The sequence below is a fragment of the Notamacropus eugenii genome, chromosome 3, assembly GCF_028372415.1.
Source record: "Notamacropus eugenii isolate mMacEug1 chromosome 3, mMacEug1.pri_v2, whole genome shotgun sequence".
Lineage (NCBI taxonomy): Eukaryota > Metazoa > Chordata > Mammalia > Diprotodontia > Macropodidae > Notamacropus > Notamacropus eugenii.
In genome coordinates, this window is record NC_092874.1 from 95,932,366 (window position 1) to 95,945,725 (window position 13,360).

The following is a 13,360-nucleotide window of genomic DNA, read 5'->3' on the forward strand; positions in this document are numbered from 1 at the left end:
ACCTTATTTGAAGTCCCAAATCAGCTTCTTTTATTCTTGGGTAGATACAATACACAAGGTAGATCTGTCGGCCAATGGATGGACAAAAACAATTGCCAAATAGTCTATTTTGCTTGTATACTCTACTTATTTCTTCATAACAATGAAGAAAAATTTTGTTTTAGAATATTTTTAAATAATTAACTTATTTAATTTTAGTTTTCAACATTCACCATAAGATTTTGAGTTTTAAATTTTTGCCACCTTCCTTCCCTCTTCCCTCCCCAGATGGCATGCAATCTTATATAGGTTCTGCTTATACATTCATATTAAACATATTTTAACAATAGTCATGATATAAAGAAGAATTAGAACTAAGAGTAGGAACCATGAGAAAGAAGAAAAAAACAAAACAACAAAAGAGACGGAGAGCAAATAGTGAGCTTCCATCTGCTTTCATATTCTATAGTGAGTCTTTTGGAGTCGTCTTAGATCCTTACATTGCTGAGAAGAGCTAAGTCTATCAATGTCAGTCATCATACATTGTGGCTGTTACTGTGTACAGTGTTGTCCTAATTCTCCTCATTTCACTCAGCATCAGTTCACTTAGGTCTTTCCAGGTTTTTCTGAAGTCAGCCTGCTCATCGTTTTTAATAATACAATAGTATTCCATTGTGTGCAAATACCAAAACTTGTTCAGCCATTCCCCAATTGATGGACATCCCCTCAACCCCCCTCAAAAGAACTGCAACAAATATTCTTTGTACATGTGAATCCTTTACCCATTTTTCTGATGTCTTTTGGATACAGCCCTAGAAGTAGTATTGCACAGTTTTGTAGCCCTTTGGGCCTAGTTCCAAAATGCTCCGTAGAATGGTTGGATCAGTTCACAACTCCACCAGCAATGCATTAGTGTTCCAATTTTCCCACATCACCAATATTTCCTGCCAACCTTCCAAGTTACCTTGGTCTGGAAATTTGTTTCACTCCATCTTTTTGTGTGTTCTGCTGCTCTAGAATTTGTTTAGAGTTATTTTAAAAGGTATTTGGAGGGTTTGAGAAGAGAGCTCAGGTAAGTCCCTGCCTTTACTCTGCTGCCTTGGCTCTGCCCAAAATAAATTTCAAATTCAGCTCAAACAAGTAGGACAGTTTTGAAAGCATCAGGTTTAATTTATTATATGCTTTAAAAAACAAACAAAGAACACAAGAGATATGTATGAAATAGAAATGTGTGGTTACACATACAATTTCTTTTTGTCTTCTACTTTGTATAGAAATATACATTTTTTAGTGTTTGTGAAATTCAGGATTATCTATATATATATGTATGTATATATGTATACCTGTGTGTACATATATGTACATGTATATGTATATATATATATTCTTTATTTTCTTCACAGGATAAAAGATACAATAATTTCATTGAGAGAGATAATATTTCTAACTCTTTCCTTTTCATGTCACTCTCCAGATGTGAGAGGAAAAAAGCATCTTCAATATCTCTCAAGCAAGCCTTGAGTCTTAATAGATTCTCACTATATATAATATGTTTATGTGTCTATACACACATATGTACATGTGTATGTGTGTAATCCCATCTCTGTTTCAAAAGCCTTTCCTACAGAGGTTACAAAAATGTTACTGGGTCTTTAAGAAGGAAAGGTGCTCACAGTTACAATTAAACCTATCACTCTATCCAGTACTTCTCCACGAGGTGTGTAGAAACCTTATGGGTGTATAAATTTAACTTTGCTATATGAAGATCCAAGATAAATTATGGAGAAGGAAGAAAGAAGGTAAAGAGAGATTTCTTTTTTGTTAAAACTTTATCAACTTATTATTTTTTTGAAGAAACATTATAGGAGGGGCAGAGCCAAGATAGCGGAGTAGAAAGACACACATACACATAGCTCCGAACCCACAACCCATAGAATATCTGTAAAAAGGAACTCACAGCGAATTCTGGAGCAGTAGAGGCCACAGAACAGTGGAGCGAAGGAGATTTCTGTTCCAGAGGGACCTGCAAACTTCTCGCAAAAGGTCCTTCATGCCGCGGACTGGGCGCTGGGACTGGGAGCCAGGACTGGGAGCTGAGTATAGCGCTGCCACGCCCGCGGCACCGAGAGGAGCAGATCTGAGCGGGCTTCAGGGATGGGATCTCCAACGGCCACGCGGGTCCCTCCACTCACAGGTGACGGGGTGGATGAGAGGGTCTCTTTGGCGGGTCCAGAGGGGAGTGGGGTGCCCCCATAACTCAGGCCCTCTCAGGAGGCAGCAGCTGAGGCAGCAGCAGACCAGGGCTCCCCAAGCAGGGAGAAGACTGGATCCATTGTTGAAGGTCTCTGCATAAACCCCTGGAGGGAACTGAGCCCGAGAGGTGGCCCTGCCACCACCTGAGCACCTGAACTTAATCTCACACTGAATAGCAGCCCCACCCCCGTGGAAGCCCTGAGGCTGGGAAGCAGCATTTGAATCTCAGACCCCAAGTGCTGACTGGGAGGATCAGGAGGTGAGGTGGGTGTGAGGAGAATATTCAGAGGTCAAGTCACTGGCTGGGAAAATGCCCAGAAAAGGGAAAAGAAATAAGACTATAGAAGGTTACTTTCTTGGTGAACAGGCATTTCCTCCCTTACTTTCTGATGAGGAAGAACAATGCTTACCATCAAGCAAAGACACAGAAGTCAAGGCTTCTGTATCCCAGCCCACTCAATGGGCTCAGGCCATGGAAGGTCTCAAAAAGGATTTTGAAAATCAAGTTAGAGAGGTGGAGGAAAAGCTGGGAAGAGAAATGAGAGACATGCGGTCAAAGCATGAACAGCAGGTCAGCACCCTGCTAAAGGAGACCCAAAAAAATGCTGAAGAAAATAACACCTTGAAAAATAGCCTAACTCAATTGGCAAAAAAGGTTCAAAAAGCCAATGAGGAGAAGAATGCTTTCAGAAGCAGAATTAGCCAAATGGAAAAGGAGATTCAAAAGCTCACTGAAGAAAATAGTTCTTTCAAAATTAGAATGGAACAGATGGAGGCTAATGACTTTATGAGAAACCAAGAAATCACAAAACAAAACCAAAAGAATGAAAAAATGGAAGATAATGTGAAATATCTCATTGGAAAAACAACTGACCTGGAAAATAGATCCAGGAGAGACAATTTAAAAATTATGGGACTACCTGAAAGCCATGATCAAAAAAAGAGCCTAGACATCATCTTTCATGAAATTATCAAGGAAAACTGCCCTGAGATTCTAGAAGCAGAGGGCAAAATAAATATTCAAGGAATCCACAGAACACCACCTGAAAGAGATCCAGAAACATTATAAAGACAATCTAATGAGATGAGAGCCTATTAAAAGTCAGGGCTTCAGAAAAACTGAAGATGCTGTTTTCCTGTCTCATCTGGAGAATTACATCAAGAAGGCAATGTGGAGATATTCTTTTTTTAATGAAATTATTTTTAACTTTTATTTTGTGAAGAGAATAAAGAGAATAGTTCAAAGAAGAATTTCTTATCCCAAGTAAACTAAATATCATGGGACTATTTTCACAAAGGAAAAGAAGTCATCTGTTCTCACCATGTCACTTTCAGGTGACTGTAGCTGCAATCACACACATGGCAATTTTGCAAATAATTTTCTCATTATTAATTCCATTTTTAACAAACTGTATATTCATACCTTGATCACATAATTACTCTCAGTCTCTTTAAGCCTAAAGTCTACTTTTGAATTTGTCATTCTACCTTTTTTTAAAGGTATTTTGGGTAGCTTTCTTCAGACCTTTTAGTTTTGGGTATCTGTGATTCTCAGTAACTCTGGAAAAAAGAGATGCCAAATGCTCCCAAATATAGTTGAATCAGATTAAAATGTATTGAGAAATAATTAGTAAAATAAATAAAAATACACTACAACATAGTTAATGTTGATTTGAGGTTTTCTAAGTCAATATGTGGCCCTAAAGAAATTTGTTTTTATTTGAATTTGATACCACTTCAAACACCATTAGTACTTAATAGTAGCCTCCTGTGTTCTCTTGATGACCCTCTTTTCCCCCCATCCTCCTAATCACCATCATCAGCTCTATCAGCTCTGTGTGTCCCCCACAGGGTGTAGCATGGAGCTAGGCAGCTATTTACTGCTTAGTAGATTTTTTAAATGAATAAATGAAAGGAAAGGGCTCACCCAGATTCATCAGATAGTCAAAATGTCAAAAAGTAGTTACTAAGGTTTTACGATATGCAATGCAGTATGCTGAGCTAGTCTTTAATTAACCAAAGCTATAGTTGTTTTCCCATCAAGGACAACCTGAATTTTCTTTGGTTTCTCCACCTCTAGGCAAACCTTCCTAAGTCTTTTCCTATGCCTTCATGCTGCTGCTGGCTTGTCCAACCTCCTCATCCCTCCCCCCCCCACTTCCCATGTCCTGTCTGGGCTTACTATACCAAACAGTCTCCTCTGCTTTATTTCTGTATTACAACTCCTCTTTCTATCCACTCATCCTAGATTTCTTCCTCTTAAGGTCCTGCTCTGTGCTTTCTCTGTTGACCTGTCAAATTAAACTTTGATAAGGTATTAAATATTTATTTATTGGTTGACTCCTGTATTCATTTGAGCAAATCCAATTCATAAAATTCTACTACAAGGCCTTATGAGATCCAAAGTTAGAAAAGATCGTTGACTTCATGTACCTTAAAATCTAGAAAGTAAGATAAGATATGGACATACATGACTCTGACACAAAATGGATTGTGATAACTCATTAGATATTTAATAACAAAGTACCAGTAGCAAAGTTCATAGACTGAGGAGATAATTCTGCCAGGCAAGATCAAGGAAGATGTCATGGTGGAGGGGATGTTTGAACTGATTCTCAAAGTATCTAAGTATCTTAATGTGTTACCACTCTCCTTTGGAGCATTTTCATTTTTACCATGTATCAAAACTTTTGCCCAAAGGAAGCGACATCTAATGCTTTGAACTTAAATCACAGTAGCAGGCTAGTGAAGGAAGTGTTTCTGATAAGAGGGCAACTTTCTTCAGTGGTCATTAGCCTATATTATGCATGGTTATCTTTTTATTATTACTATTTTGATTAACTTAAGGAGAGTCTTACTTTCATCATTCATAAGGATATCAATAAAAATTTAAAATACTAAAATCCCCACTAGGAAAAAAATTCATTATTTGACCAAAAGTGCTGGAACAATGGATAACAGTAAAGAAGAAATCAGATTTAGACCAACACCTAGCACCTTATGCAAAATAAGATAAGCAAAGACAGCCAGGTGAGCTAGCCTCACACACAGGCTAGCTATGTGGCTCTGTGAAAATCACTTAACTTCTGCCTTCCTCAGTTTACTCAACTGTCACATGAATCAGATGAAGTGACTCGTTCATGCCATAGAACTAGACAAGTGGCAGAGCAGGACTGGAAGCTGGATCTTTCGGATTCTACTCTGAAAAAAAAGAATTGGATTAAATGATGTCTAACATCCCTTTCTACCTGTGATTCCTCTGATTCTGCCTCACCAGTAGGGATGTGGGAAGAATCAGATAAATTATGGGGGGGAAAGTTCATTGAGAAGCATAATAGCCTGACACATGTCTTGGGATGGAGTTATTTATTGCATTTTACTTGCCATCCATGATCCTCTGGCTTGTGACACTACCCTGAGTTTCCTTGTACTCTGATTCCTAGCTCTGGGCTCTTTCCTCTCTCTCACAGGGCCTGGGTGCAAACAAATGGGGAAGGCTCATGGGTGATGGAAGAAAGGAGAAAGGATTACTGAGGAGCCTGACTGGAAAACTTGAACAGAGAGTGCCCCAGTATGAGTTGCCATCCTCCCAAGGGGTCGGTGACTCCTTCTTCAGCACTGATTCTTGATGCTGCCCATATGTCCTCTGAAAGATCATCAGATGCTGTAGGGCAGAGTAGGTCTGATCTGACTCCTTTGATGCCATATCCTCCTTGCAGAAAACTCCCTTAGAACCCTGTCCCTGGCCTATTGGCTGTTCTCCCAGGTCCTCTCTTAATTGCTGAATATTTTTCTGGATACAGTCATACACCTCATTCGAGTAGCAGCAGGAGTCATTTTGCCAGAGAACCCCTTCTATCATCTCCATCAGTTCCTTTAGTTGGGCCTCCTGTCCCTCTCCTTCAATTTTGTTGTTGAAACCACAGTGAAATTTTCCACACACAACATTCAGCCATTTCAAGCTTTTGTTCTCTGTTCCTTTTAAGTATTCCTTCAGGGTTTCTTTCCCTAAGTCTTCTTTCCTGGTGAAAACAAGGATGGTGTGAGACAGGATCCCCACCCCAAATATCTCCTGGATGCGCCTGAGGGCCTCCTTGTCCTCGTTGGTGTAACGGCCCAACTGGATCACCAGGAGTAGGGCATGAGGACCTGGGGATGAGAGAGCCATACAGCGACAGATCTCCAGATCTTTATTTATTTGGACTTTGGAGGAAAAGATATCTGGGGTGTCAATGACGACAAGTTTTCTTCCATGCCATTCTCTGCTCTCTCTTTGGCATCTCTCAGTCACTGGCCTGGAACTGACCTTAGATGTAAAGGCCTTCCTACCAAGGATGCTATTTCCAGTTGCACTCTTCCCACTTCCCGTCTTGCCTACAAGGATGAGCCTCAACTCTCTTGGCATCATTGAATCTGGAAACACCAACATGAAAATGAGAGGGTCAAAATTCTGAAGGATGTAAACATCCTTTTCCCCTGTTGCCATTAGTCAAGTCATGTTGAAAAACAAAAACCAAGCTGTAGTCATTGTTCTGATTAAGAATTGAACCATGGGAAGTCAAGATGGCTTTTCTCACCCTTTTAACCCTTGCACTATTCCAAGCCTACATATGAATGCTGGGTTCCAGTCGGGAGAGGAAGGGAGTGAGCTGGAATCAGGCACTGGAGAGAGAGAGAGAGAGAGAGAGAGACAAAGAGAGAGAGAGACAGACAGACAGACAGACAGAGACAGAGACAGACAGATAGAGACAGAGAGACAGAAAGACAGAGACAGAGACAGAGAAACAGAGGAAAGGAGGGAGGGAAGGAGAGTGAGAGAGGCAGGGAGGAAGGGAGAGAGAGGGAGGGAGGGAAGTAAAGAAAGAGACAGAAAGACAGACAGAGACAGAGACAGAGAGACAGAAAGAGAGTTTTTTGTTGACCAAAGAGTTGCTTTTTTGACAAGTAAATGAAGATCCTATTTACTACCTCATTTCCAAGTTAGATGTTCTCCTGTTGTATTCTGCCTGCCTACATTTTTGCTATAGGCAAGCAGTTCTCTGATCTGTCATGTCCTCTCCCTGCTTCCTTATTTGAGTTGTATTCCATCTCATTTGGCCAAGCTTCTTTTTTTTCCTGCCTCTTTCTCTATGCCTCCCTCCATCTCTCTCTTTCCATTCCTCATGTTTTATTGAGAAATTCAGTAAGGAGGTGAGCACATCTTCCTGCATTAATACTCCCTAACTGAACTCAATCATGAATTTCCTTATCAGCAAATGTCTCCCTTTAACTTTGACAATATACTCTTCTCACAACAAGATTATGATGAATTTAATGCAGATATTAGTGTCTTAATTTTATAGGTGGGGCAATGGAGGCACAAAGAATTTAAATGATTTGCCTAGATTCATGCAGCTACTATCAGACCAATTCCCTGTTAGATCTTCTGATTACAGTATCAATATTTCCCCACAATATCATGCTGCTTCTCAGCTTTTCTCTTTCGGCTCCCTTTCTTTTTCCTCAAGTGTTCTCAAGAATCTGGGGAGAATGCAAATGAAAAGTAGATCCTCGTCCTACAGAACACTGAGTTTGTTGCTTCATTGTTTCAGTTATGTCATACTCTTCATGACCCCATTTGGGGCTCTCTTGACAAAGACACTGGAGTGATTTTTGCCATTTTCTCTTCCAGCTCATTTTACAAACAAGGAAACTGAGGCAAAAAGCGTTAATCGACTTGCCCAGGGTCACTCCACTAATAAGTGTAGAGCCTTCAGATTTCTGGCTTAATGTGTTGTCCAGTCTAAGTGTATTTGTGTCTTCGGTGCCTTAACCCAATGAAGGAACAATACTGATGGAATTTCAGGCACTGTACAAGGTAGATGAGGGATAGATTTGAGGGTGAAGGAAACCTTCCTCATACCCAGATATCATATCATCTAGGGAGCCACCTTCTTAGTCTTTATATAAGCCCAGCATCAACTGTTTATAGGTAAAGTTGGTACCACTCTTCTTTAGAGAAAAGCCTTTATCATCAAAATTCTCACCATCTCCTTGGGCTGCCTGACTGGCAGGAACTTCAGTGTTGCCACAGGGCTCTCCATCTCCTTTTCCCCTCTCCATCTGAAGAAAGCAGCAGACATGAAACTGAAATTAATTTTTATCCTAAGATCCAGGGTCCAAAATACACTGACCCACTTTCCAGAAATGTTGTATTTGGCAAATCATTGACAGTCTGTGGAGCTGGATTAGAGGGGGAAAACTTGTCAAATATGACCCTCCATCTATTTTAGAAAACAAGAAAAAGTCTGTTTCTCATTTCTAGCACTGTTCCTTCAGAGTCTGAAAAGCTACATGGAGGAGGTAGGACTTGGGTTGGGTTTAGATGGATAGCTAGGATTTAGAGAAGGAAAGGAGAGGAGATAAACATCCTCACAGAGGGAGAGGAAAACAGTATGGACAGGAATGAATCAGCCAAATATGAGGGAACAATGAGGAGACAGGTTGAGGCACATATGAGGATATATATTGGGAGTCATAGGCAATAAGACTGGATAAATAACACAAATGTTCTTCAAGCTGTGACTCACAGAGATTTTCTTTACAACAACAACACTATGAGATTTGTAGTGGAAATATAATAATCCACTAAATAAATAATAAATCCACTAAACTGGCACACCAATGGGATGCTTTGAGAATGTTGATTCATTCTTCCCCACAGAACGTTCTCCAGCTTAGTTTTAATAGAAATTAGGAAACCTTAGCTATCAGCTAGAAAATACAGTTATTGTATTTTAAACTATAAAAGTTAAAAAAGGAGTGGCCAGTCTGATTATAGTTTGCCCAACCTTACTCTAGAACAAATATTAGGATCCTCTCAGGTAGAAAGAAACCTCAGTCTTTTTCTTTTTCTTTGGGCTCTTCTTGCTGGTTCAATAACTAAGGTATTGTTTAGAGAGTAAATACTAGTTTGTGGCAAGTATTACACTTACCTTTGAATTTTAATCTTTAAAAGCTGTAGTCTAGCTGCTGAATTATCAACCAGGTAACGGTTATTAGTAGCTATGTAACAACTCTCTGTAGCTGTTTTTTAATCCTAAAGCTCTCCTTTTTATTCTCTTGTAGATGAGTGGGTGGAGAAAAGGGACCAAGGCAGTTCCAATCCCAGGCAAAAGACCTCCATTACTTGTTCAGTCACACTGCAGACCCTTTCATCCCCAGACTTGGACCAAGACTTGGTTACATCTAGACACTTTAATAAATCCCAGGAAGACATTAGCCTTGGCATATATGCATGTGTGTACACATACGTATATGTGTATGTATACATGTGTACATTTATATGTATATATATTCACACACATATATGTATCTGTTGTTGTTCAGTTCTTCTAGTCATGTCTGATTCTTTGGAACCCAATTTTGGGGGTTTTCTTGACTGAGATATTAGAGTAGTTTGCCATTTCCTTCTCTAGTTCCTCTTACAGATGAGTAAACTGAAACAAAGAGGGGTTAAATGACTTATCCAGGGCACACAGCTAATAATTCTCTGGGACCAGATTTGAAATCAGGAATATGAGTCTTCCTGAATATAGATCCAGCACTATATCCATTGTGCCAACTAGTTACCCTTTATATTGGTGTATATAGATATAGCTGTGCTTATAGATACATGTATACATACATACATATATACAGATATAGATATAGGGATATAGATAGAGATACACAGATATAAATAAAAATATAGACATGCAGATACAGATAAAGATAGTTAGATATTATATTCTATACCATAGATACTGGTATATTGGTATACACCATGTACAAAATAAGTGTTTAATAATGGTTTTTTCAAAAGAATTCAATTGAATTGGACTCCTTTTTCTATGAATTTAATCTCACTAAGAAAATGATTAGGTTTCCCTGCAGGTTTGGTTTTCCTTTTAGAGTATGTACTGAACGGCACATTCTAGTCCTAGGCTATCATCGGTCTTACTATATAAATTATTGACTTGATTTCCTGAATCATCAACAGTCTCATGTGAGTTCAATTAACAAATAAGTCTCATGGCCCCTATGTGGATTGATAAAATCAAGCTCCTGACTTTTTAAAATGTGAATTTTACTTTATATGAGAGCCAAACCCTTACGCTTTGGTAACTCCACCAAAATATAGCCACCCTATAGCCACCCTGCCTGAGAAGTTTTTCAAATGGTGTTTGCTTCTCTTTCTAATCTATTAATTTACCAGTTAATAAGCACTTATTCCTGTGTGCCAGACACTATACTAGGGTCTGGTCATACCAATACAGATTGTATTGAAATGATACAATGCCATTGTGATACATCCTGACACTTGGCTCCAGTCAGAGTATCTACACACCGCAAATCCAGAACATGTTCCTCCCAGGGGGCCAGACAAAAAGAAATTTGAATAGACAGGGCAGAGAGCACTTAAGAATGATTGTGGAGTGGAGCTCCACGACCATAATAAGTCCTAGGTGTGAGGAGATTGGGGAAATAACAGAGAATGATATTATGCGAAGAACAGTGAATCATGATTGAAACATCCCATGTTTTTGCCTTGAGTCTGACTAATTCACCATGTGACTTTGGGTGAGCCAGTTCACTTTTCTGGGACTCTGATTCCCCTAGTGGTCAGCAGAGGGTTTCAGAGAAGAAAAACACTAATATCCTTTCTGTCCTACAAATTCTATGGATTTTTAAATGATCCCTGGGTCATCAGTCATTTGTAGCAAAGCAAAATAATGAAGAAACAACAGTAGCACAGCTTTCTGGTCTAAGTTATACCTCTATACCTATACTGAATCACATTTACTCATTAGTAATCAATGAGCTGGTCCTTTTTTCAAACAGAGCAGACAAGTGAATAATTGATCTCTCCCTCTCACAGAACACTTTTGGGAGCCCAACAACATCTCTGACCTTGTCTGATCTGCCACAACAATCCTCTGAGGAAGCCACTTGGCTTTCCAGGGTGAAGACTGAAATTCAGAACTTGTGACCCAGAACAGTTCTAAGCGAAGAACACAGTGGTGTGGTCAGCCGTTTGATCTAACTCTTCTTCCCAAATTTTATGCTTTTTCCATTTTGCCATAAGCACACAGTGAGCACACACACACATACAGACACACACATGAGTACACACAGGAGCACAGAGGAGTGTATACATGAACACAGAAACATTAGCACATACAAACTCACACAAATACCAGAAGTACCCATGAACACACAGGAACACACAGGGGCACATACATGAACACACAAACCTGAACAAACACCAGAAGTACCCATGAACACACAGGAACACACAGGAGCACATACATGAACACACAAACCTGAACAAACACAAGACGCACCCATGAACACACACAAGGGCACATACATGAACACACAAACCTGAACAAACACCAGACACACCCATGAACACACAGGAACACACAGGAGCACATATATGAACACACAAACCTGAACAAACACCAGACGCACCCATGAACACACACACAGGGGCACATACATGAACACACAAACCTGAACAAACATCAGACGCACCCATGAACACACACAGGGGCACATACGTGAACACACAAACCTGAACAAACATCAGACGCACCCATGAACACACACAGGGGCACATACAAGGAGTCCAAACACAAACACCCCAAGACACACTAACACATACAAGCACACACACGAGCACACACACATCTGAACACATAGACTCACCATGGTGCTGCTGAGCAGTGTGAATCATGGACTTGTTTTCCGTCACTGATGTCCGTGAGCTGTTAGAAATCTCCCTGTAGCTTGGATGTGGTTCCACTGAACACCAGGTCCCCAGATGCCTTCAGCATAATCTTTCCTCTCTTCTCTAAACTTTTCAACAGAAAATGGTCTGCCACCACGATTTGTTCTGCGGGAGCTGCCCTGACACAGTATACTGGCTGCTGTTGGCTCTGAGACAGTCAGCTACAAAAGCAGGAAGTCCGGACCTGCCTGTTTACATCTCGAGCCAAGGCAGCTGTAAGAGCGATAACTCACCTTACCTTAAACACGCACTCTCCATGATTTTGGCGGTACTTAACACAGAGGAAAAGCTCTCTCAGCTGGGGTTCAGGCCTGGCTCTGGAACTTACTAGGTACACAGCCTTGATCACTTTACTCCAAGGCTTCAAGTCTCAGTTTGATCATATGTAAAATGAGGACAATAAGTGTCCTGTTTATCTAACAGGGACGTTGGAAAGATCAAATCAGCTCATGTATGTGGAAGCACTTCCAAATATTTGTGTTAAGTAGGAGTTTTTCATTGCATTGATTAGAGTTCTTTAATGAAAAGGGAAGGTAAAAGGAACAAGCATTTAATAAGCACCTCCTACGTTCCAGGCCCTCTTGATAAGCACCTTATAAACAGCATTTCATTTGATCCTCATGACTACCCTGTGAGGTTCATAGGTGCTGTTATTATCATCCTTGTTTTACAGTTGAGAAAACTGAGGTTAAATGACTTGAATTTATGTTTGAATTCAAGCTTTCCTGACTGTAGATGTGAAGTGAACCTCAAAATTATTTGAGCTTGCATTTCTCTCATTATTGGTGAATGTAAAACTTTTTTTCATAAAGCTATGAATAACTTAGATTTCTTCTAAAGCATTTGCAAATGTAAAATAATTATTACTGCAGTCTCTGCCAGAAGTCCTACCCTGATACTTCATCAGAGTACAGAAGCAGCCCTAGGCTTCCAAACACTCTCCCAGTAACACAAAACCTCGAGCAGATTGCTGTGAGGCAGGGATGAAATCATCTCATGTAACTCACGACTTCTCATTTTCAGCCTTTCTTATAGTATAATAGCATTTCATTATATTCTACATAGGCTACAATTTGTTCACTCATTTCCTGGTGAACACACATCCATTTTGTTTCTAGCTTTTTATTACTACAACAAGACTGGCTATGAATATTTGGACAGATTAAGGACATTTCTTGGTGTCTTTGGCCTCCCGGGATCTATACCAATGGGTAGGGCTGCTGGATTAAGAGTATGAAGTTAGTGACTTTCCTCCTATCATTCTAAATGAAGACTGCATTAACTCAAACAGACAAAAACAACATGCTGCCATTT

General features: G+C 39.9%; 1 protein-coding gene across 2 annotated transcripts; it reads right to left on the bottom strand.

Annotated features, from left to right (window-relative positions):
• Positions 1-4,721: 4,721 nt before the first annotated feature.
• LOC140533013 (GTPase IMAP family member 6-like) lies at positions 4,722-12,371 on the bottom strand. Of its 2 annotated transcripts, XM_072652261.1 has the most exons (3): positions 11,965-12,361; positions 8,259-8,334; positions 4,722-6,645 (listed from the first exon to the last, which is right to left on the bottom strand). In XM_072652261.1, exons 1-3 carry the CDS (start codon positions 11,965-11,967, stop codon positions 5,672-5,674), a joined length of 1,053 nt encoding a protein of 350 aa, XP_072508362.1. In that variant the 5' UTR covers positions 11,968-12,361; the 3' UTR covers positions 4,722-5,671. The 2 variants fall into 2 exon arrangements, with proteins under 2 accessions (XP_072508362.1, XP_072508363.1); XM_072652262.1 differs by lacking the exon at positions 8,259-8,334 and having other exon boundaries at positions 11,965-12,371.
• Between the last annotated feature and the right edge of the window lie 989 nt (positions 12,372-13,360).

Bases quoted from the DNA above. Each gene is read 5' to 3' on its own strand.
- LOC140533013 (XM_072652261.1), bottom strand. The intron at 6,646-8,258 runs GTGAGAATTTTG...TGGTGTTTCCAG, and splicing joins TCAGGCAGCCCAAGGAGATG to ATTCAATGATGCCAAGAGAG.